Here is a 25,460-nt window from a genome sequence, read left to right on the forward strand (position 1 = left end):
TTCATATATAAACCACCATTTTTTCTTTAAATATATACATGCATGTTTGTGTATTTATATATACATTAAAAATATACAGAGCACACATACATATATCATGTTAACAACTTTTTTGTGTGTGGTTTGGGACAGAAATGATATTTCAAAAAATAGCAAGGACACCTGAAAGAGTCAGCTGGAGTAAGGATGCTGAAAATCAGCGCCAAAGACACAGGAGTACATTACATTTGAAAATATATCCAGGAACATTTTTCGCTATTTGTCTACAAACTATGAAGAATAAAACAGATTGAACGAAAGCCTGGTTATCTGAGGAAGCTTCAAACATCCGTGTCTCATTTACTCATTTACTCCAAAAAACATTCAAGGCTGAAAAGAAGAAGAACTAGCGCTATTTACAACGGTAAAGTTCTCCATCCGGAGTGAAGATGTTTAAGGCATTTGCTTCCTCCGCTATCATTGAGATGCTTCGTGTACATGATTCCTAAGCGTGACCCTGACATACAGCCATCGTTCCCCATCCCCTACAGCCGATGACCCCTCAGTAGTGAGCTCTACGCTCTCCACGGAGCTCCAGGGACCTTCAAACCAAACCATATTTCTGAAGAGTATCTGACGCAAACAGTTGATTTTAAACGCGCAGAAAAAGCAGCGAGGGCCCGTGTTTAGCTGCATACTAAACATTATAACGAGAGCCACACGGAGTTGGTTTTAAGTGCATTTCTTAAAATGATGAACGTTGGTGAGCCTCAGGCCTATTAACTAAAAGCACTGGGTGTTTTGATGCCGACTAGAGTGTGATACTAATACGTTCTGCTAATGTTCTCCTTAAAGCCACGTTAAATGTCCTGAACGCCTAGTTTTGAAAGAGAGATGCGGGAGATTCCGTTCCATCGCCGCGGCAACCCTGGGAACGCTACTTTGGAACACTCCGGGAACGTTCCGATCGGAAAAAGCTTCCGAGTTACATGAGAAGAAACATTACTGGAGGAGCGTTCCAGAACGTTCTCACGCTTCTGTTTGATTTAAAGTGAACTGGAAGTTAAGTTCTGGGCTTCCAGTCAGAGGAGAACTGACCCCAACTGAGTCTGGTTTTTTTTCTCCATTCTGTATGGATGGGGTTTTGGTTCCTCTGTCTTGCTTTGTTGGGGACACTTAACTTCTAGTGACTATCAGTGAATTGATTACAGAGAGCGTCTCTGCATTTAATAACAAACTGTTCACTCTTGTCATTATACATCCCTGTCATTATATTCTTCTGCTTTATACTGTTCAGTGCTTTGATACAACCTGTGTTGTTAAAAGTGCTTTATAAATAAAAATGATTGATTGATTGATTGATTTGTGGTGGCTTTATTTAAAAGGTTTGAGAAGCGCTGGATAAACCGCACTCTGCCTGGAAGCGCCCATGCTGCCTAAACGTGCTGTCTATGTAGGGCTCGCGGCGCTTGTGAGCGAGCGGGCGTCAGAACTCGTCGTCGGAGCTGAGCAGCAGGGTTTTCTCGTTGCTGCAGCTGTTGGAGCGGCTCAGCGGCTCCGAGCGGCTCTGCTGGGTGTACTGCTGGTACGCCGGAGAGAAGTTATGGATGGCGTCCTGCAGCATGTCGCCCGGATTCATCGTCTCCTTCAGACTGCTGGAGATGCTCATGGGAGCACAGCGACCTGAAACAAACAGCACAACAGTTCCCTATTCACACAGGAAGTCTGTGAGGGGGGGGATCGAAGGAAGACCTGGCAACAGCCTGAGAAAACCATCTACACAAATCTGAACATGAATGAATTAAAATATATTGACTTCCAACAATATGAACAATGCTACAGAAAAATAAACTCTTAAATATGTAGTTTGGAAGAGATTATTTGTAGAAAAATGTTACGTATGTATTCATATATTTCAGTAATAATTATATATATAAAAAAAAAATATATATATATATATATATATATATATATATATATATATATATATATATATATATATATATATGTAGTTTTTATAAAAATATTATTGTTTTTTACTAGAGTATTTACACCTGCAACAACTAGAACTGGATAATAGTAGTAGTAATAATATTAATAATTGCATTCACATTTGATAAAAAATGTAAAAAATCCTCAAAATATTAAAATTTTATTGTAAAAAAAAAAGTAAATTTAAATGACACGAAAGTTCCCTAACAGACACACAGAATGTGTTTTAAAGTGAATCATGCATTTAATGAAGGCTTAAAACTTACCGTACTGGCCATAGATGGGAACACAACCTGAGAGAGACAGAGATGGACAGAGAATACACAGACAAGATGACCGCCGTGAAATTAACAGATGAGAACGAAACACAAACCCAGGAAAGAGAGATGACGCGATAGAGAGGAAGGAACAGAGAAAGACCTTCAGACTTCACCGAAATAAGTCTCGGAGCACCTGGCAACCGTGAAACAGAAATACAGCCCAAGGACCGTTACCCTGAACGTCCAGTCTCTTGTCCATGTAGACCTTGTAGGTGAACGCGTGTCTGAGCGCCAGAGCGGCGAAGAACATCTCGATGCAGATGATGAAGTTCTGGTAACCGGCGGCAACAGTCCCCTCCCCCACGCTGACGTCAGGAGAGCTGACTCGGGCGAACGCGCCGCATTTCTCCAGGATCGCCAGCAGCATCCCTACAGCATTCAGAAGCGTCCAATCAGATTCAGACAGCTATAACAATCATGCTTTTTCTCTCTTTCCTTTTAAAATGTATAAACAGAACAGCTGCGGTTTGAGATCGAACGATTATATTCGTTAACAACATGCTAGTCAATAACAATTGTTATATCGACGTATTTTTCTTTTTAAGTGTTGTTTTGGTTGGAATTCTGGAATCTGAGGATATAAACATAACATTTCCCGAACGTAGTTCTTCATATCGCTAATCACAAATGACATTTTGGTATATTTACCACAGGAAATGATCTTCATGGAACCTGATCTGCTCTTAACATCCTAATGATGTTTGGCATAAAAGGTCGCTTTAGAAACAATCCTCCTGTAATGAGCATATCCTCAGACACACGTACGATCTTCTCCATCGGAGAGCGATGAAGACTCACCCTGCCAGAAGGAGAGGAAGATGACGGATTTGACCATGAGGAACTTCAGCATGGGGCCGTACGGCTCCAGAAGATCCCGGGTGGCGAAGTAGAAGAGGAAGAGAGCGTAGAGAGAGAGACTGACCGAGACGTTATAGATGATGGTCACGTATAAATAACCACTGGCCGCACTGAAACAGAGACAGAGACGAGGTTCACTACCGGTGTGTGTGTGTGTGTGTGTCTGTGTGTGTGTGTGTGTGTGAGTGTGTGTGTCTGTGTGTGTGTGTGTGTGTGTGTGTGTGTGTGTGTGTGTGTCTGTGTGTGTGTGTGTGTGTGTGTGTGTGTGTGTGTGTGTGTGTGTGTGTGAGTCTCTCTGTCTGTGTGTGTGTGTCTCTGTCTCTGTGTGAGTGTCTCTGTCTGTGTGTGTGAGTGTGTGTGTCTGTCTCTGTGTGTGTGTGTGTGTGTGTCTGTGTGTGTGAGTGTGTGTGTCTGTGTGTGTGTGTGTGTGTGTGTGTGTGTGTGTGTGAGTGTCTCTGTCTGTGTGTGTGTGTGTGTGTGTGTGAGATGCACAGACACACTTGAAGTCTCCGTCTCTGTATTTCCCGAAGGCCTGTAGGATGACGGTGATCACGGCCATCAGAGGTTTCACCACACAGAACTGCAGCGTCGCGTGAAACACATGAAACCATCCTTCATATCAGAAACAGCTTCATTTTATAGTAGCATGAGCAAGCTGGGGTTTACAAAAAAAGAGAGACCTTTTTGCAAAACTAAGGAGGAAAAAAAAAAATATATATATATATATATATATATATATATATATATATATGCTGCATTTGACACCATAGATCATAATATTCTCCTGAGCGTTTAAACACCGCTGGTGTACAGGGACAGGCTTTAAAGTGGTTTAAATCATACCTATCAGACCGTTATCAATTTGTAGATATAAACGGAGACCGCTCTAGTATAATGCCTGTGAAGTGTGGTGTGCCTCAAGGATCAGTTCTAGGCCCCTTACTGTTCTCTATATACATGCTGCCCTGGGGAACATTATTAGAAAGCACAGGGTTAATTTCACTGTTACGCAGATGACACACAGCTATACATTTCATCTAAGCCTGATAAGTTATCAGAAATGTCTAAATTAACAGAGTGTGTTAAAGACATAAAAGACTGGATGACTAGAAATTTTCTTCTATTAAACTCTAATAAAACAGAGGTGCTTCTTATCGGACCAAATTCATGTTTACAGCAAATTTCTGAGCTCAAACTACAATTAGATGGATGTGATATGAACGTTACTCCGACAGTTAAAGACTTGGGTGTGATATTGGACAGCAACCTGTCCTTCGAACACCATATCACTCATGTTACAAAATCTGCCTACTTTCATCTTAGAAATATTGCTAAACTCAGACACATGCTCTCTCTCAGATGCAGAAAAGCTAGTTCACGCGTTCATGACATCTAGACTGGATTACTGTAATGCGCTGCTCGCTGGTTGTCCAGCATCTTCAATAAACCAGCTTCAGTTAGTGCAGAACGCAGCCGCTTTCGAGTTCTTACCAGGACAAGGAAATATGATCATATAACCCCAGTTTTATCCTCCCTGCACTGGCTGCCTGTTCATTTCAGAATTGATTATAAAGTACTGTTACTGACCTACAAGGCTCTAAATGGTTTAGCCCCATTTATCTGACCAGCCTTCTGTCAAGCTACAACCCGTCACGCTCTTTAAGATCTCAAAACTCAGGACTCCTGGTAGTTCCTCGTATAGCAAAGTCTACTAAAGGTGGTCGAGCATTTTTCACATTTGGCACCCAAACTCTGGAATAACCTTCCTGCAAATGTTCGGGGATCAGACACACTCTCTCAGTTTAAGTCTAGGCTAAAGACATATCTTTTTAGCAAAGCATACTCGTAAAGATTAACATAAACCTATGCTACAGTACATCGTGATTCCCAATAGTATGAATGGCCGCACGCTAATTATCCTTTTGTCTCCACCTCGGGATGTACATCTTGAGGCATCTAGTTACCGAGCCTCTCCAGTGGACCCCGTGAGGAGATGACCTTCCAGCGATGACGTCGAGGAAAACTTAACCTTCCGTCTGGACTAATTCTATCTTGAACTTTCCTGTATTGTAATTCATCCTGCTGTGTAGTGATTTGCTTTTGTGAAGCTGCTTTGGAACTATAGCCACTGTAAAAAGCGCTATACAAATAAACTTGAATTGAATTGAATATATATATATATATATATATATATATATATATATATATATATATATATATATATATATATATATATATAAATTAACAATAATAATTATTCTCATCTTTCTCAAAGAAATATTCAAATTAAGAAGCTGATATTGAAGACATTAAAGACGATATTAAAGCTTCAACTCACAATATTTTATAAAACATGTCTAAAGATTTTGCACACAAATATTAACTAATACTATTATTGTGCATTTTGAAGATCAGTCCTTAAACTAGACATTCACTTGCAAAAATAAAATGTAATGTAAAAAAATTAAAATATTTCTAATGCCTTTATAATTACCGTAAAATTCTGCATGCAATATATGCACACACTTCCTTTTTAACTTATACAAATTACGTTTTATACATACATATATATATATATATATATATATATATATATATATATATATATATATATATATATATATATATATATATTATATTATTATTATTGTTTAGCAGTTTGAATTATTAACAACCACTTTGTATATGCAATAAAACAGTTTTTTCACTACTCTTTATGAGTGTGTGTGTGTGAGTGTGTGTGTGAGTGTGTGTGTGTGTGTGTGTGTGTGTGTGTGTGTGAGTGTGTGTGTGTCTGTGTGAGTGTGTGTGTGTGTGTGTCTGTCTGTGAGTGTGTGTGTGTGTCTGTGTGAGTGTGTGTGAGTGTGTGTCTGTCTGTGAGTGTGTGTGTGTGTGTGTGAGTGTGTGTCTGTGTGAAGTACCTGTTTGCAGAAGCGCAGAAAGCCAATGGAGTACGTTCTGCCCCACAGACAACAAGTGCCGTAAACACAACTGGACCTGAGAACACACACACACACACACACACACACACACACACACCTCAGATCGGCCGGTTTAACACGTGACGGAGAAACAGAGCGGAGCAGTGAACGCTGAACTCACTGGATGGGTTTTCCTCTGATCTCGGCCATGATGGCGCTCTCTCCTCCCAGATACTCGTAACACAAGCTCAAGAAGTTATAGATGACGAACGCTGCGGAAACATCACACTCGTTCACAACACTACACACCTGAGGACCTCAGTGAACGAAACATCTGAGACGCAGTTCCTCAAACCCGACTCTTAAAGACACATCCTCACCTCATTCACTACAAACCACACTTTCTGCTGGAATGAGTTAGTTAGTTAGGGGCGATGTTTAGTATTTTAACGATACGCGAGCAGCAAAAAACGAACGTTTTTCCAGCGCGTTCAACAAAGCCATTCGTATCAGATACATTTTAGACAAAACATTGGCCTTCTTCTGTTTTGCCAAAGATAGCTGTATAAATCGGAGATGAATCCGCTTTTAATCGAGTTAGTTGAGTGAATCATTCAATGATTGCATAAAAATCCCTCATTAAGAAGCATATGGCCCCCTACTGGGGGTCCGAGAGTCATATTTAGTTATGACACACTTAGGTTTACCGTTATCAAAATTACAGCAAAACTGTATTTCTTGTGTCACAATCGCACACCCCTAGTTACCATTTCTAAGTGGAAGCGTGGTACACTATCTACAGTAAAAGAGCGACTGGGTAGACATCGCTGACGCTACGGCGGAAAACACAACATTAACATCGATATCGACGCGTGGTACGATGAAAAGGAATGCGATCCAGGTGAAGGTGCAGGCGTGCGTCTGACCTTCGTAGCAGTCGCGGACGGTGTCGAAGTAAACGTAGTACTCCTCGTTAGTGAAGAACAGCAGGCTGAGCCACGAGTCGAAGGCGTAGATGGGGACGATGAAGAGGATGCGCACGATGTGCCGCTGCTCGTTGGGAGTGTTGTAGTAGCGCAAGTGCATGTAGATCTGAGACGAACAGACGACAGGATATTAATACCTTCTTATCACGCTATATTGATGCAGCATGTTTTGGAACAGAACTTTCTGTGTGTTTTGTCAAATGTGAATAAGCATGTGTGTGTGTGTATATGTGTGTGTGTGTGTGTGTGCGCATGTGTGTATATGTGTGTGTGTGCGCGTGCATGTGTGTATATGTGCGTGTGTGTGTATGTGCGTGTGTGTGTGTGCGCGTGCATGTGTGCGTGTGTATATGTGCGTGTGTGTGTGTGTATGCGTGCATGTGTGTATATGTGCGTGTGTATATGTGCTTGTGCATATGTGTGTGTGTGTGTGTGTGTGTGTGTGTGTGTGTGTGTGTGCGTGCTTTACAGGTTCATACAAGCTGAACTATCACACTCAGTTCTGAATGCAGTTGCTATGCAACCACCTCTGCTCTCTGATGTCATGCCACCTGTTGCCCGAGCAACCGCTGGTCATTATATGTCAGCAGAACCTCTATGAGATATATTATGTAATCAATATTGCGGTATATAAAAACTGCGTGGAATTTTCACGTTTAAATTTAAAAGAATGAAGCAGAGCCTGATCGAGCCCAGTGCATTATGGGTGTTGAAGTCTTACAAACGAGAGCGCCACGGCTAATTTTCCTTGCTTTATTACCGCTTTAATACATAAAGAGACATTATCGTGATGTAATTAAACTATATAAGCAGTTTCTCGGGTGCATGGAACACGTTTCTGAATATAAATGAGCGTGGCACCTGTTGGCAGGTGAGCAGCAGAGCCGTCCAGGTGAAGATCCCGGAGATGGTTTGAGCGGCGGGGGTCATGAGGAAGATGGGCGTCTCGGGGGCCACCGCCGGCGTCTCCCACGACCCGTTGTGACCCCCAGGGGCCACCGTAACGACCCCGGGCCCTGGCGCCATGCCAACCAGAGAGCCGTTCCCCGAGCGCTCGGATACGGACACGCCCCTCCTCCACAGCAGAGCCATCTGCGGACGAGAGCCAATCAGAACACGCCAGGGGGAGGAGCTAATGCTACAAACAAACGGCCTGAATGGACCCTTTTCACAAAGCGGTGATGAAACTATCCTTTCTAGTGTATTATCTTTGTAACGCAGCGTCTCTGGGAGGGACTGAACAAGCAGAGATCTTCCTTCTGCAGTCGTGATGCATGATGTGATTCATGACTCTCTTACAGGAAGCGGATGGTCTCAGTGTTGCCATGTCAACCCAGACGTCTGGAGACGGCAGCATCACATCTCACAGTGTCCTCGAGTGAACGCCGCTATTTTAAAGAGAACTGTCACTTTAAATGACCACAATGAGGCGATGTTATCAAAACAACTTATATATTATTATCAGACACGTACAAAAACGACTAATATTGTACGCAGTGTTTTTATACGATGATATTTATAAGGTACACAACGTACCACCGCAAAGTGATAAATATATATATATATACTGTGGCATCATTAGTAAAAAAAACATATGCATCAAAAAATACGTCTTAATGTTATTTTTATCGCAGCATGACAATCATCACGTCTGAAAATATTAACATTTTTTAAGATGCAACGCCTCTTTCCGTCGCAAAACTGATAAAACACAAGGCGTTGCTTCACTGAGGTCGATGTCGGCGGTTTTACGAAGACCGGAGAAACGGCAAACCGGCGACTTGCTAAAAAAAAAAAAACCCGTTCGCTCTCTACGGAAACGGCGACGCTGGGTTTCGGCGGAGGATGAGGCGTCGCGTCGCGAGCGGACCTCGGACCCATCTCCCGCAAGCCGGTACTCACGTTACTCAGAGGATCCCGCTCATCTGCGGCTCTCAGGACCGCGAAGCCCCGCGCGATGCTCTGCCGCGCGACGCGCTCCGTCCGCGAGCGCGCGTCCGCTCCCGGTGACGTCACGCCGGAGTCCGCGTCACACCGACACGCGTTAATAAGTCATTATCACACGACAGAGGAGGCTGTTTCTCTAAATATGAATATGGTAGCAGTTTGGGCCTAACGCTTTAAGACAAACACCGCGTCATGTATTTATCGTAATACTAAAACCTAAAACTTAAGACCGTGAGGTAAAAGCATCTTTTTTTACAGCAATATCCTCCTCTATACGGTGTTTAGAAGCGTTTCAATACAAAATGAAACTGAAACTTCATAATTCCACAATTTAAAGAGGAAAGATAGCATTAAAACTACTGTCTGTGTATTTTACAGCAGCTCTACCGCTTATTTATTAACATGAAAGCTAAATAATTGTGGCCAAACTGTACTTTACTGTAAAATGGAAAGGTATACAGCAAACTTTACATTTATAAGGCGCGCACTGTTAACTACTAAGACTAGCATCTAACAGTACATCGTCTGATTAAATGATCTTTACAGCAAGCGTTAATAAAGATTAAAGATAAAGCATAGGCATAATCATAAAAGCGATTTTGGTTAAATTTGTATTACTAAATGAAACCCGTGAACCTCTCATATTGAAATGCATAACAACAAAACATGGAAAAATATGAATGTCTTTCGATGAGTTTTCAGTAGCATCTAATGCACATATTTAAGAGACTGTTAACTATAAAGTGGACATAGAATTTAAAAATAAATAAAAAAACACAAATCAAAACATGCACACAATCAAAATGTAGTAAGACATTTTAAATCAAATGTATAAGCTGTCTATTACACACGAGTGAGTCAAACTCTCAACCACTGAAAGAAAACCAGAACGTTTACAGCTAAGCATAAAATCTGTTTATGGTTCACAAGAAAAGCAACAACAAAAGATCAGATACTTCAGTGTTTATAACAGCTGCATGTCACTTTTATTTAAATAAACTCTTCACTTCTTTTTTTTTTTTTTTTTCTTCTTTTTCCTCTCTCTGTAAAATCTCCAAAAAAACGAAACACTGAAAGGAGTGTTAAAAGTCTTAATTTAAAACAAAAACAACAGTACAGACACATAAAAACACATACGTCTTTCAGCTGTTTGTAAACTCTGGACAGGCGGATAAGTTTGGCAGAAACGCCGTCACACGTTCGTGTCTTAAAAATGCTTGTAGAATCATTATTGCAGTTCAGCCGATACAAAAGGCTACATGAGTACGCTTAAAAAACACGAGAGGAACGCCAAAAGTCGCAGAAACCCGCTAATGCCAACGTTTGTAAAACACAACCAGCAGTGTATAGTGCACGATTAACAATGTACAGCCGCACACCAACTCACGAACACAGACCAAAAACAGTAAAGTGCACACATACACGCGTCCGTCCCGCCACTCCCGAGTCTCTGGAGATAACCTGCGTGCGCCTCGGCAAAAAAGAAACCACGTACGAATCGTATAAACGTAACGGCAAACCCGACGAACAGATCGAGAAGGGAACAGTGGAAGGTCTGAACGAGAGATCGGATGCGCTTAAGATACACAAATCCACAGGAACGGAGCGGAAAAGACGAATCGCCGTCCGCGTGAACCTCCAAAACACAGGGAAGCAATTTCACTCCAGAATCCCAAAGTAGCGACAAAGATAGCTAGTTTTTTTAGGACCTTCCTAAACGGTTTTTCTCTCTAAATGCTCATTACTGTGAGTGTTTATGATACTCGTTTATTAAAATAAAAACGAGCTGCGTTGCGGTAATGTAGTAAATATTACGGTACTGTACTGTTACGGTAATGAGTAACTGAAAGCGCTCCGCGTTGCAATGTGTGTAAATGTGCCTAGTCGTCGATCGTGATTTCAACGCTGGAGTGAAATGGAACTTAGATGTGTTTTTTTTGGTGGGTTTAACGCATCTACCGGCTTCAAACGCTCTCGCTCTCTAATAAAAATCAATTAAATTTGCTGTCGAAGCATCAAACGGTGTCTGCGTGTGCCAGCATAACATCAAATTGAAATCAGTCATTCAAGTTGAGCAGTGCGTGCGTGCGTGCGTGCGTGTGTGTGTAAGAAGGCCTTAAGGAACAGTCCCTGCATTCAAATACATGATAGCTTAACTCTGGCAATGATGAGAAAGTCTGTAAGCACATCACTACGACGCTCACACTGCACCTGTGTGTGTGTGTGTGTGTGTGTGTTAATATCTCACTGGATAGATACAAAAGCCTGTCAACAAGTCCAGTGTGTGTGTGTGTGTGTGTGTGTGTGTGTAAATGTAGCTCTCTGAATGTGAGTGTTTGTTCAAAGTGCGTTAAAGCTGCAGCGTGTCACCAGAAACAACTGCAAAAATAATGAAAACATACAGAGGGTATGCATTATGGGGTTTTTTTGTGGTAACTTACTTTACTCCAACAAATATTCACCTTGCATGTATTACACGTGAGTTTCACATAGCTATTTGCATTGTGATATTTTCGTGCCAAACCAATTATTTTTTCTTACGATTACTAAAAAAAAAAAAAAAAATCAATCAATTCAAGAATAAAAAAAAAAGCTCCAGTAAAACATCCAAATATGTTACGAGAACTAGCTGGAAACGTGATTAACTTTTTTTCCTCGCTAAGTTTGGGGTTAAAAAAAAAAAGTACATGTTCTCCAAAAAAAACTGTAACAATGCATGGGTTCCCACGTGTTTGGAAACAATCATTATTTTTGCAGCTTGACACACTTTAAACTCCACGTACCAGAATCTTAATAACTGACTGCTGTCAATCACAGACTGTCTGTCCCGCCTCCGAGCAGGTTGCCTGGCAACAACCCGGCTGTGCTGTCCTCCAACTGAGGTGCGCTCCATAGGCTGCCATGGTAACCGAGAGCCACGCCCCCTCCCCAGACCCCTTTCCCGCCCCCCCCGCGCTGTTGCTCCACTGGCTGAACAGGGCGAGCCCCGGCGCTTCCACGGCGGAGCCAGGCGTCACGTCCAGCCCCTGCCAGCCCACCGCTGTGTCTCCATCCGCCCCGGGGCCCACGGGCCGCTCGCCCTCTCGCTGGACGGGGTCAGAGCCGGGCGAGCCCTCAGGCGACCCCGCGAAACCTGCCGCTTGGGAATGTGTAAAGTAACGGACGACGTCCTCCTCACTCATGAACTCGGCCAGGATGGTGGTGTTTCCCAGAACACACCTGAAAAAGTCAATTTATTAAAAAAAAAAAAACTAGACTTACTAAGTTCTTGCATCCATGCTTGACATTAATTATATTAACTACGGGCACGTTTCTCATCGACTAGTAACTTAATCGCAGTAAATCAGTATCAGCAAATGGAGAATGCCCGATTGATCCGTGCAGATGTCAAAGGATTAATCCGTAAACATGTTGTGTGATGGTGTGACTCACATGTGTAGGGCGCTCTGGGCTTTGGCGGCTTCGTGAGGGCTGCAGTAGCGGATCAGAGCGCTGCCCTGCGTCAGGCCGAGGTGAAAGGTCAGCAGAGGGCCGTGCTGCAGGCAGATCGTTTTCAGGGTCGAGCCGTCGATCTGCAAACAAACCACAGAAACATGACAGACCATCATTGCATTACTCAAGCAGAATAATATGACTGTATTTTTGATCGAATAAATACAGCTCTGGCGAGCGGACCTCTTGACCTTTGAACCGTAAGAGAGTGTGTGTGTGTGTGTGTACACACCTGTGGTGTGAGGTTTCGCAGTAACAGCCATGACTTCCCCGCGGAAGCTCCTCCATCGCTCCACTCTGAAGATCACGAGACGTGAACAGGTTGATCTTCACAAGAATCTGTTCCTCAAATATGAATGTGTGCGCGTGTACCTGTTTTAAAGGGCGACTCTGGGCCGCTGGCTCCACCCCCCCATGTCCTGGGCATCCAAGGCCCCTCCCCCGACCATGGCTGCTTCTGACTGGACAGACCCGGAGGGGGGCGGGGCAGGTGAGAAGTGTTCCGATTGGTCCGCCATGATTTGCCGTGTCCAATGGGCTCCGGCGGCCAACTGGACTTCAGCTCGGAGTATTTAGCTGGAAACATCGAAGGGTTATGTACAATGTTACCAACTGTACTTTTCATTAAAAGGTAAACTAGCAAAGTGAAGTCAGCGTTACCGGTGCCGTGTGCAGTGAGGGGCGTTTCTGAGGCACTGTACGGCCAGGCACCAGGTGAAGGCATACAGGTGTTCAGAGAGTTCGACCCTATCACAGACAGTCAAACACATTTCTCAATTATGCATAACAAAACCAAGTTATAATGCCTCTGGGGGAAAACATATTCCTACATGCCTTCTATCATCTGATGCTTTTTATTATTATGACATTCAACTTCAGCTGGTGTTTATTTCTTCATCTCTCAAGCAGCAGTGGATTGCACAACATTATATATTTGGATCATTTCAACCTCATCTTATGCAAGACATTATCGGAGACATTTAGATCATTTTATGCAAGTGTCTTCTATAGGCTACTGTTATAAAGATCTCATTGATTTACAGTACAAGAGCTTCGGAATTTCATCTTTTTGATCACATAAATATTTGCATATTTTTTGCCTAATTTGCACCTGAATAAAACTGAGCTGTTTTTTTCTCCATTTTCTCACTGTATCAGACTACATGAGCCATAAAAACCTGACGTATCAATATAAAAAATACCCCATACCTAAATCTAAAGGTATGATAAACTGATCCAATTCCGAACATTTTATTTTTTTTAACTATCATTTCATGTCAGGCTTTACAGAGGATTTTTTTTTATTATAATGCTTTACAACAGTATTTTTAAAACCTTATATAATACATTAAATTAACCTTAAAACTATTATTTAATACATTAATTTAATATTTACTTTATGCATGTAAAATTCAATTTTAATAATTAACATATTGACGTAAAATGGGTGCATCCACGTGTAAACTCTGGGTTTAGTTTCCGGTCTCATCTGCAGCCAGCTATTTTTAGCTGAACAAAATTGTGCATTTTGCTGCTTTACATGGAAAATTGGTGTGATGTGTTATTTAAATGTATTATCTTAATTAGTCCAAACAGTTTTACCGTACGTTGTTATTCTCCTTGTTATTTCCCTATAGTGTCTAAAGAACTGGAAGCTTCACGCATAGGTTTACTTCCATGTTGAGGAAAAAGGTGGATAGAACTTCTGAAGGGGAGATGAGGTGAGCCCCCTCTCTCAGTACCTGTGTTGTCCTGCAGCAGATGATGTTCGGTATCACTGAGCACAGAGGATCCCAGCATTCCCGCAGGGCTCATGTAGGGGTCAGGCTCGGGCTCAGGGCTCTGGACGCCCTTCCACGGGACACCCGGCTGAAACTCTGAATGAGACGACATACAAAATACAGAGACTATAAAGTAGAGCAATTCTATCCCTGCAAGGACAGTCTGGCGCTTCTGACTCACAACCTTTAAGTAAGGTATGCTTTCTTATTAAAAACGTGCTAGTTGTTTGTCATTTCTCCAATCACAAATGCAAACAAGGTGATGCAACACAACGTGTAAAAATATAGTACGGCGTAAATATAAGTCCAGTAAATTATGTTTTTACTGGACGCAAAAAATGCCTCATTTGTAATGTGTTTTATTGTTTTGGAGTAATAGTGAATTGTTTTGGAATATTTCTGCCACATTCTTGCGGTATTCGGCCAATCACAGTGCACCGGATAGATGGCCAATCAAAGCACGCGCTTTTTTAGAACGACAAGCTAAACAAATCCACCCATTTCAGAAGGAGGGGCTTAGAGAAAAAACTAAAATGTACAGTATGTGGAAAATAATGTGTTTTTTTAAACTTAAACCACATAAAAACATTGCATTACACCAAAAACACAAAATAACGTCCTTCTTAGCAACACATCATATGACCCCTTTAATGAGGGAAATCACAAAAAAATTATACCACCAAAAAAAAAAAAAAAAAAAACACTAATAAAAGGATCTAAAGGTTACCCGGAGGCCAGGTGGAGTTGGCAGGAGACGCATCGACCTTCCCACCTGCACTTCTGTGCCAGCTGCCGCCCAGCACATCATACTGAGAGAAAGAGGAGCCGCCAGCCTGCTTCACCGGCCCTGAACACACAAACAGAGACTTTAACACCTACTCATAGGAGCCCATGAATTTATTTTTAAAAGGTGCACATACCAATGAAACACGCATGTTTCAAAATGTCTGACTGGGGTGTTTGAGGGGGTGACGTGCTCACCTGTGAAAGCAGCTTTGCTGTGCAGCTCAGATCCTCCCATGGCTGCATGCACTGGTCCATCAGGCTGTTTGTGGGCATTCATGCCCAGCGGATGGAGATGAGTGTCCGGGTGTTTGGGAACTTGTCCTCCCATGGGTGGAGGTGAGAGTTTAGGCCCCCCAACACCCTGCTGCTGCTGCAGGATTGCCATGATCCGCGCCAACTACAAAGAATTCACACAATAGTGAAACAGAAATGTTTTAATACATGGGTATTTGCATTCCGGTTAAAATATACAGAAAAATTGGTGGTATATACAGAAAGAGTGGTACTGCATGAACTGTAAATCTGCCAAGTACAGAAAATCAATGAAAACAGGTGTATTCACAGGTGTATTCACACCAGCTCTGCTAAGTTCACTTGCTTTGGTCAGGACCAAATACAGTGGGTTTTTTTTTGGTTTGGTGTGGTTCGCTTTCATACTCATTCATTTATTGGACACACAAAATTCAAAAAGCATGGGGAGTTTTTGTAGTGCAATTGTTATTATTTATTAATTTGGCATTTTGGCAAATGCAGAGTACACAAAACCTTCCCACAAGGCAACTATGGGAGCCTGTTAACTCAAAAGGTGCAGGGCTTTCTGCAACTGAGTCGGATCGAGGTTGAATTATATTCACACCTTAATGGAACCGCACCACAGTTCATTTGAAACCGAATTCACCATTTCTGAATCAAATCCGGCAGGCTTTACAGGGTTCAGTAGGGGGAAGCGTGGTGTTATTTAGTCAAGCTGTACCTGCTGTGGGTCATGCTGTTGTCTTACAGGAGGAGGAAACTTCCTCTGATTCAGGAACTGCTGCTGCTGCTGTTGTTGCAATAGAAGCTGACAGGCCTGAGATACAGAATGTATATAAAACTTTAAAACAATGCTTCTTAAACCAAAGTAGTTGAGGTCTAAATGTTATACGTACTAGCTGGAACTGTTGCATGTGTGGATGAATGCCACCGAGCATGGCGATGTGTTGGGGGGAAAGCTGTGGAGGGAACATGCCTCCACTAGGGGGCGCCATTGGCTTTAGCATCGGCCCAGGAACCTGAAGAACGGAGGAGGAACCATGATATGACTGCGCACTAATAAATATCCATTTATCCCAGTTTTATATCCCAGAACATAAACTGACCTGAGGAGGCAGGAACTGGTGAGGCACTTGTGCTCGTATCCCAGGGGAAGGGTTTAAGGGGTGCACGCCAGCCTGATGCATCCCTCTCAGTGGAGGAATCCCACCACCGCCAAACATTCCATGACCTCCAACCTTCAAAAAAAAACAGCAAAGAAGGTCAACAGTAGAAGCTTAGGGCTTTAAACGGTTTTCAAAAAACGAGCTATGGATATTTACCCAAACTAGCATAAAATGGAAGCTGCAATCAACTTCCATGTGGTGAAGCACTTCAGGTGCTTCTCATAAAAAATCTGACTCTGCCGACTGCACGTGTGTATAATGCGTTTTTATGAGGACAGACACGTAACTTTACTTTTTACATGAAAAGTTGACTTTAAAATAATACATTCAATCGAGTAAAATGCTAAAATATTCAAATTAATTTTACCCCAGGAATATGAACATTGGCAGTAGCAATTGGGAAGATTTTTCAGTGAAAACCTGGCAACCCTGCTCATAACTTTAGACTGCTTAGGGGTCACTCAGAAGTGCAAGTCCAGCTGTTTTTTGTACTCAAGAGGGTTTCTGCATTTAACCTATATGTCATGGAATCTTTGTCAATGACTTGGTTGGCACTGCTGGGTACGCCCACAAAAACTTGATGGCATTGTACCTGTAACCTAAAAAAAAATTATCTGAAGATTTACTGTATATCCTACCGAATAAACACAGAGGTAGCACAATCTGAGCAAGTAGCACACAACATCAGAACATCACAAGTTGTATATCCATAACTACTGTCAGAGTTATGAAACATATCAGGCGTAATATTCACTTCCTGACAGTAACCTTGTTTTGTGGTTGTATTATCACGGTTTTCATAAGGGACAATTTCATATTATTTTATTTTGTGTATATAACATTCTATGGCATGTAAAATGATCGGGCTATAGGCTACATTTAGCACACAGCACATAATTATGTGCATTTCAAGGCACTTCAATGGACCTTTAATGTTATCTGTTTTGCCGACTAAGTTTTTCAACATATCTTGTTCCACTGAACGGCCAAAAAGTATTTTATGTAAACTATTCTGGTTCAAAACCATGCTTTTTCCAATGAAGGGGAAAGGACTGATATCCCCCACGGTGACACCACCCACAAAGCTATGACACAACACCAACCAAGTTGATAAGATCTCACTCGGTTTGTCTCAGTACCTTGTCCAGGTAAGGTCCGGTATCCCCGCATGGCATCTCTTTGGAAGGCTGTGAGCGGAAAGCTCCCCCAGTCCTGCCACCTCTCCGCATCTCACCATCATTCATTCCTCTCCTGTCGTGCCTACCATCATGGCCCATACTGGAGTCTTCATCCTGACAAAAACAGACAGCATATTTCTACAGATCTGCAGCAACACACAAGAGCAGATCAGCAAAGTAGAAATAACTAGCTTACCGTAACGCTCATGTTTGAGAACTGCCGATTCACAGGAGATGCCCACGATTCCCCACTATTACCTTTAAGAGGGCTCTAAGGGGCAAACCAAAGGGTTACTTCAATAGTCGATAGTTTTCTCAAGCCAAAAAAACGCTCCCAACATACCTTAGCGTTGAGTCTCCTAGCTCCCTGGCCTTGCCCCCAGCCCCCGGAGTTGTATGTCATGCTTTGAGATCCCCGACCACCCCAAACACCAGTGCCACTGTCCTCTTCCTCCCAGCTGGCGTGTCGAGATACATTCGAACCATCGTCAGCCCACCCCTCTTGCATAGACTTTGATCCTTAGGAGTAAATATGAAGATCAGCCAATGTAATATCAGCAACCAAATATACATAACCTTTATGAACAATACAACATGCTATTGTCCCCAAAGTTGCATTTTAATGCCAGTTTGATTATTCAAAATTAATACATTGAAATTAAAAAGGCAAGGGAAATAATCAAGAATTAGGATTTATGTCTTAATTGCACCATCTTACTGTTGAATCCCATCCTGCTTTTGTACTCAGGGTTGCCAGATCTGCATGGCAAAATCCGAAGCGATTGGCTAACTGTTTAACAGCCATTATTACATTATGTGCGTTTTTATGAAGGATTTCAAAAAAAATTTCCTTTCATTTAAGTCTCATTCAGTACAGTTTTATCACTTATAGAGCATACATTTGGTAGAGTAAAATATTTCAAATCAAGCATAACTGGCACGCTGCGTCAAACCCTCAACCCACAGGGCAAAAAAAACTGGCAATAGTTTAAAAACACCCAATTTCTTGCAAAAACCACAATCTTGACAAACCCTGAGCAGGCATATTTATGAAGGCTCTTACCAGATTTAGCAGAATGGGAATGTGAGTTTCCCCATCCTCCTCCTTTCCCTGGTTCATTGGAATCACCCCAGCCATCAAACGACTTCCCCCAAGTAGATGTACTGCTCTCCACGGAAGGATCAGAGGGACCACTGCTGCGTGCCCATGTCGCAGGCACTGGAATGTAAATGTGTGCTAATGAATGAGATGTTTCTGGTTTGAAACAGTTTAACTATTTTAATATGCAATGCTGCCTTCTTACCAGAGTTTTTAGATAGAGCTCCAGCCTGTCTTCCAGACATCTGCTGTTGGTCTTGTGGGCTGTTCTTATCCCACAGATTGACGGCCCTGCTGTTGTAACGCGACGGATCGCCCCATGCAGATGTGCCATCGTCAATTTCCATTCTCCGGCTGATGGACTGTGGCGAGGGTTCCTCCCATCCACTAGGCTCTACAACTGAAGGCACCTGAGGCATAGGCCCACAGGTCCAGCCAGACCCTTTACTCTGGTCATCTGTGTCTCCTGGACGACCCCGTTCCTGCAAGGCCTTTGGATATCCCGGCATTTGCTGCTGAGTTTGCGATTGCTGCTGCGGTTTTTGATTTTGGGTTTTAAGTGCTGCTTGTTTGTTTGGTATCTGTGATGGAAGAAGCTTCTCGCCCCATCCCTGGTTCGGTTTGACACTGTTGCCACCCCAGCCACCACTCCGCTGTCCCGACTCTTCCAAGCTACCCCATAATCCTTCATCCGGATTCTTGCGCTCGCTGTCTCTCTCTTCATTCCAGCCTCCACTCTCAGGTAACGGAGTCCACTCACTTCCACCACCCTGGTTCCACCCCGTCCCTTCTCTCTTGCAAGTTTCTTCAACCTCCTGATCTTCTCCCCAGCCACTCCCTTTGCCACCAACTCCAATGCTTGTGTCTCCATGGCTGGACCACCCTTGAGCTCTACCAACCTGGCCAACCTCCTGCTTCTGCATTTTAGAGCTGGAAAGATCACCAGCATCCCGCCAGCCCTCCTTACTGCGGTCGGTGTGCACTTCTACATCCCAGCCAACATTCCCACTGTTGCCCTCAAAATCCCAGGCAACATTCTGCTTGATCTGAGTCTTTCCCCATCCTGTGTTGCACAGCACTTTAGGATCCAGGTTAGTGTGATTGATCATGCTCTGTAAGGCTTCTTCTGGGGGGAGGGCCTCACTTCTGGAGGGGCTTTGGACCAGATTTGGGGCGTGCATCCCATCCTCGTTGCTTTCTCTACCAGTAGATTCTTCCTCAGACTCATCCCAATCATCAGCTGCTTTCTGATTGTCATCTCCTGATGCCACGCTATTTGCAAACAATGAAGAGTTCTGTAAACTATCTGTGTTCACCTCAGAGATCCCTCTCACATCCTCTTTTGATGCTCCAACTGCTAAGTCTGAGGTCCACCCTGTAGCTGCCTGTTTGTTTGAACCTACCGTGTCTCCATCCCACACTCCCTGAGAGATGCCAGTGCCTTCTCTTGAACTTCCACCTACTGCATCAATTCTCTTCTCAACAGCATCTTTTCCTGTATCCCGTAATTCCACACTGGAGCCTCCACCATCTCCATCACGATTTGGTCCAGCCTGAAGCTCAGCCCAATCCCCTGTAATGCGCTCCTCGTTCTTGCAGAGTGTCTGGTACACTGCAATGGCTGGACTCAAGGGTTTGGGAGAAGTTTCTTTAGAAGCAGTGTGGTTTGCTTCATCAGGGTCTTCAGGGTTGGAATTTGGTTTTAGACTTTGAGTGTCCTCCTGGTCTCCAGAAACCACAGACACCTTGGAATTGAAGTGCTGATTGACTCCTTTTGTGGATTCCTTATTCTCAGACTGTGAAGATGCACCTCCTACCGCACTGGCTTCTGCATATTCAGAGATTTGAGAAGAACTGTCTGCTCTTAGGCCATCAGACTCATCCATCCCTGACCTAGCAGAATGTGGGGTCTGATCACTACTCCATGAGTCTTCCGGTCTTGGCCATTTCTCTACATCAGAATTGTCTTTGTCCATTCCCTGAGTGGAGGGTTGACGTCCTGAGCTCAACCCCCATGTGTAATTTGCATAAGTGGGAGTGGCAGAGGTGTCTGACGATAAGTGCAGAGAAACAGAATCTACTGTTGGATCTGGAAGAGAAAAAATTAACACATCAGAAAAGAACAACCAAAAAAAATAATGTTTCCTATAACTTTTTCATTCAACCCACCTGAGGCATCAGCTTGCTCCTGCAGGGGAAGTTGGGGTGCAGGGTCCCCTCCGTTTCCACCCCCCAGCAGCATGCAGGACAGTGGTGGCTGGCCCCTTTTCAGTAGCACTTTTGGTTCCTGTTGGTTGCGGAAGCGCGGGGGCACCTCACGGGGCATGTAGCGCTGGGACACCGCGGAGGGGGGCTGTCCGTTGGCCACAGCGGTCCACTTTGCATTGTTCCCTCCCTCAGGGGGGTCCGGCAAACCCCCGACAACAGGACAGGGGGAGGTTGTTTCAGCGGGACCCAGTCGAAATGAAGCACAGGTAAGGGTGTCAATGGATGTGGCAGATGGAGATGAGCCCAACTCTGACAGGAAGACAGCGGTTAAGAAGAGATGCAATCAATAGTACATAGCAATGAACAGCAATTCTTAAAATGACATCTTGATATTGGCAGAAACATTTTTTTTTGGTTTGGGTTTCAACATATAATGAAAGTCAGAAAAGAAATAAAACTAGTGATACACCAAATTATTGGCAACCACAAATATTCAGATAAAACATCATTAAAAAAATTTAGAAAATTGGTTTTGGTCAAAACGTAACACCATGCACCAAGTTAGTTGTCAGCAAAATGAAACAATTTAGTAAAACAATTCATTCTGAAGTGACACACAATCATTTTAATGCAAAAATATCCACATTGCAATATTATTTTTTTTCTGCAATACATAGTGATATAGGGTGATATTTGTTCAGGTAAGTCTTAGAAATGTTTTATTTTGTCTCACCATACTCGTGTGTAACTAGCCAAGTAACTATAAATAGGGAAAACGTGGAAGTGTTTGGTGGCTTCCTTCATGCCTGTTTGTTAAATTTGTAAATTTCATACCACATCGAGCTTATTTTATCCCACTACGGTGGCAACCATTTAATAATGTTATTTAAAACTATAATTTACATTCAATATGTTATTATTGCATACTGTTTTATAAAGTTCTACAATAAGGTGCAAATAATTGCCACCATTTGAAACTAGTATGAATAGCACAACATAGGATTAGCTTTTAGTATTATGGAGCGCTCTTTGCAAGCTGTATAATGCAGTCCGACTGCCACAGAGCGGATACATCAACCTCTGAGAAGAAAGTATCGTGTTTTGTGTCTTGATTCGAGTGATGTTTCAAAATAAACTGCTTTTCCTGACTGTACTTTTCTAATGCACGCCGGCGCAAGCTCTCGCGTAGATACTCGCTTAATAAACATGAATACATTTTTGAATGCACGTTGAAAATAAAATAAAATCAGAACAATTTAATACAAGCAAACCTCTCAGCAAATCAATGTATTAGAATTTCAAAAACATCTAAACCTACATTTTATTGCTGTTTTTTGTGGCAGGGTGGATCCTGCATCCTTTTTTCGGAGTACAGGTCATTTTCACATTAACTTCACGCAAAGTAACACGACTTTATTACTGTAAATTTGACTTCTCTTAAAATAGGCCTAAGTGTCACATATGACATTAATCTTATTTATTTAGTTCAGCCTGACACTAAAAGGCCTCTGTAGACCCCTAAAATTAAATCCAGTAAATTACACGCATCCATTTTCTTTACTTTCAACTGAGCCATAAGAAACGGTGTTTACAAGGAAGGATGCATTGTAAAGTTTCTCTAAAGCTTTCATAGCGTCTGCCGTTGCTTCATGAAGATGTGGATCAATAAAGGATAAATGGGTATCTATGTGCAGCTGTCGAGTCGCGATATAGACACAGTGTCTTTGGGTGAGCAAAGAAGGCCATTAATATACACAAACGATCAGTGGCCTATACTAAACATCACACATCCACGTTTTAGAAGGTGAAGCTCTTCCTGAGAAGAATCGGTAAGATTGTCCGTAAAATGTTTATCAAGCAAACAAGCATGCAGAAAACACCGGCATACACGAAATAAAAAAATTAGCAATTTTTTTTCCAAGTCAAAAAGTAAAAAAATATATACTTTATGACACGCCAAGTCATGCACTAGTTTGATTTCACAACCTGCCATAGGTGGAAGAACCAAAAAAACCCTCAGCATTTGTGGTTAAACAGTGTCGTGTTTTTTTTCTTTTAGACAATGGACAAACGTTTCACTAAATAATTATTAAAATATTCCTCATCTGGGTTCGTCGGAGGCTGCACTGAAACTGCAGCTTGGACCTTCAACCCTGTTGAGGTCAACTATATGGAGAAAAATGCTTTTAAATGAAACATTTATTTTTGACTATAGAAGCGTCTTGGATGACGATGGCGGTGAGTACATCATCGGTCATTTTTTATTCTAATCTTGTGAACTAATCTTTCAAATTAAATTAATTATATTCAGCAAGGATGCATTAAACTGAGCAAAAGTCCCAGTCAAGAGAAATGATGGTATAAAAGACTTCTATTTCAAAGATGCTGTTCATTTAAACGTCCTATCCACTGAAAAAAAATACGATACATTTCCCACAAAAATACGAAGCGGCACGAGTGTTTTACATTTATAACAAACAAAACTTCCTAGAGCAGCAAATCCTCATACGATCTGAAAGACAGTGTGACACGATGCTGAAAAATCAACTTTAAATCACAGGAATAAACTGCGCCGTGCTACACCTTCACATAAAAACAGTTCTTTTAAATCATGAGAAATATTTCGCGACATTATTTCCGGCCTTGGTGAACAGAAGAGACATCGAAATCCTTTTAAAAAATTATATTGACCACAAAACCTTTAAACGACGCGTTCATCGTAAAATACCAACCTTTAGTGCTGTCTTCAGTGTCCTGTAATCACAAAAATAAACCCCACATTAGATGATTGCACATTCATAAATGTAGGTTTTCTTGAATATGCATGTGTTTTTGCCCACCTCCTGATGACTGCTGTCTCCTGTCTTAAAGTGACTGTCTTCCATGAACTGCTGCTCCCTTCCTTTTCCTGTGACACGACACGCATTGCATTACAACTCAATGGTCATTTCCACCGTTTTATATGATAAACAGCCCATCGGCCCTTCGTGTCATTCTGTGCATTTTTGCATTTGCACCCGTTTCCACCAGCCCAGCCATAAAACAATAAAGACCTATTTTCTTTAATATTCCGTTTTTGTGTCAATGATTACAAACTTTCGTGCACAAACAGTTATAGTGCACTAGCATCACACTGATGGCAAACAGGAAAAATGCTCTGATACCCATCACGGCACTGAAGGACGACCATAACACGATAGAAGTTCTTCAGTGCACTTCAGAGACTTAAAATGAACCACGAATCGTTGTTGTGGTGCGCTTTTATGCATCTCTTTGCTTAAACTTACCAAGCTAACGTGCTAATTATGGCGCATTTACGCACAAACATCCAAACGCGCGGAAAATACGCTTTAATAGCCCTCGAAGCGACTAGCACGGAGTCACTCGTGCAATTCCAGGCCACGTTCGTTCATCTAAGGCGTTTATATATTCAATTATTCAGTGGATTTCGATGGTAAACAGATGAGGAGATCAAAACTACACTCAGCACAGACAGATACGCTCGCGACATAACAAAGACAGCTCTCAAACATGAACCTAGCGCGTTAGTTCACACGCACGCACGCGTACGTCGTCGCTGGTGTAATATATGTTGAGTGTGTTCGCAAATGTTTGGGTTTGTTTTGCTCACCTCGGTCAATCCGGCCTGCAGCTGCGCACTGACGCCGCGCCGATCAACATCCGGGTATCAGATCGCATAAACACAAACACACGAACACACGAACACCCGCCGGCCGCTAAACTGCTGTAACATAAACACCGGACCTTTTAAAATCCTTAATGTGTTTATTAAAGGTGTAAGCGGGGCACAGGCGGCTGTCAAACTAACATTTTTAACACTCGGCGTGATCTGCTGACGGACCGGAAGAGGGCGCTGTGACTTCCGCACCAACGCCTTCTTATACTAAAGAATGCGCTTTTATTTTGATTGGTGTTCTGTTTTTTAAACATGTGCCTTAAATGTTTGTATTTACCTCGGTTTAATAAAAGGGGGGGATAAATGCAGTTTATAAAAATCGTTTTTTATAAATGTATAGAATTGTTTACAATATTAATAACTATACTATACTATCCTATAATAAAAGATGGAGCACACCAAGTCAGATCAGTCTGAAGAGCTAGGGTGAGTTTGGTGGTTCTAGCTTGAAAACGCTGATCTGCCAGTCGGGTCTTTAAAGGAGTTTGTTTGTGTGTGTGTTTTCTTTCCAAAATTAATTTAGTAATTATTGGTCAAACGCATGTCTTTATTACAGTGTTCTGTTTTGTTGCAGATCAGCCTAAACAGGAACGTTTTTTTTCTGATGGATAAAAAAAAAAAATTGCATGACTTACATAATAATAAAAATCCACATTAAATGCACAATTGTGTCACTTGAAAATGCGTGAAAATTAAACAAGCTTGAGAATGTGTCACTTACAAAACAGATTGTTACATTAATAAGCTGTATCAGATGGACTTACAAGCTTAAACAAATAAAACAATAACTTTGGATTG

At 42.3% G+C, this 25,460-nt stretch overlaps 2 protein-coding genes across 2 annotated transcripts; both read right to left on the reverse strand.

The window, feature by feature from the left end:
- Positions 1 to 1,337: 1,337 nt before the first annotated feature.
- On the reverse strand, positions 1,338 to 9,103 carry LOC122330636 (transmembrane protein 184B-like). Its single transcript, XM_043227830.1, has 10 exons — positions 8,959 to 9,103; positions 7,918 to 8,148; positions 6,997 to 7,162; positions 6,252 to 6,342; positions 6,071 to 6,146; positions 3,650 to 3,741; positions 3,090 to 3,259; positions 2,466 to 2,660; positions 2,238 to 2,264; positions 1,338 to 1,662 (listed from the first exon to the last, which is right to left on the reverse strand). The coding sequence occupies exons 2-10, from the start codon at positions 8,146 to 8,148 to the stop codon at positions 1,466 to 1,468; spliced, it is 1,245 nt and encodes a 414-aa protein (XP_043083765.1). The 5' UTR covers positions 8,959 to 9,103; the 3' UTR covers positions 1,338 to 1,465.
- A 792-nt stretch (positions 9,104 to 9,895) lies between these two features.
- Positions 9,896 to 24,821, reverse strand: tnrc6bb.1 (trinucleotide repeat containing adaptor 6Bb.1). Its single transcript, XM_043226083.1, is given in 21 exon segments — positions 9,896 to 11,954; positions 11,957 to 12,222; positions 12,436 to 12,575; positions 12,728 to 12,792; positions 12,868 to 13,071; positions 13,156 to 13,242; positions 14,238 to 14,372; positions 15,004 to 15,123; positions 15,258 to 15,459; positions 16,036 to 16,131; positions 16,211 to 16,333; positions 16,421 to 16,552; positions 17,620 to 17,772; positions 17,855 to 17,929; positions 18,002 to 18,177; positions 18,722 to 18,877; positions 18,963 to 20,846; positions 20,927 to 21,274; positions 23,698 to 23,719; positions 23,806 to 23,873; positions 24,597 to 24,821. Coding segments are annotated over 20 exon segments (4,569 nt in total). The 5' UTR covers positions 23,851 to 23,873; positions 24,597 to 24,821; the 3' UTR covers positions 9,896 to 11,814.
- Between the last annotated feature and the right edge of the window lie 639 nt (positions 24,822 to 25,460).

Source organism: Puntigrus tetrazona, chromosome 3 (assembly GCF_018831695.1).
Source record: "Puntigrus tetrazona isolate hp1 chromosome 3, ASM1883169v1, whole genome shotgun sequence".
Lineage (NCBI taxonomy): Eukaryota > Metazoa > Chordata > Actinopteri > Cypriniformes > Cyprinidae > Puntigrus > Puntigrus tetrazona.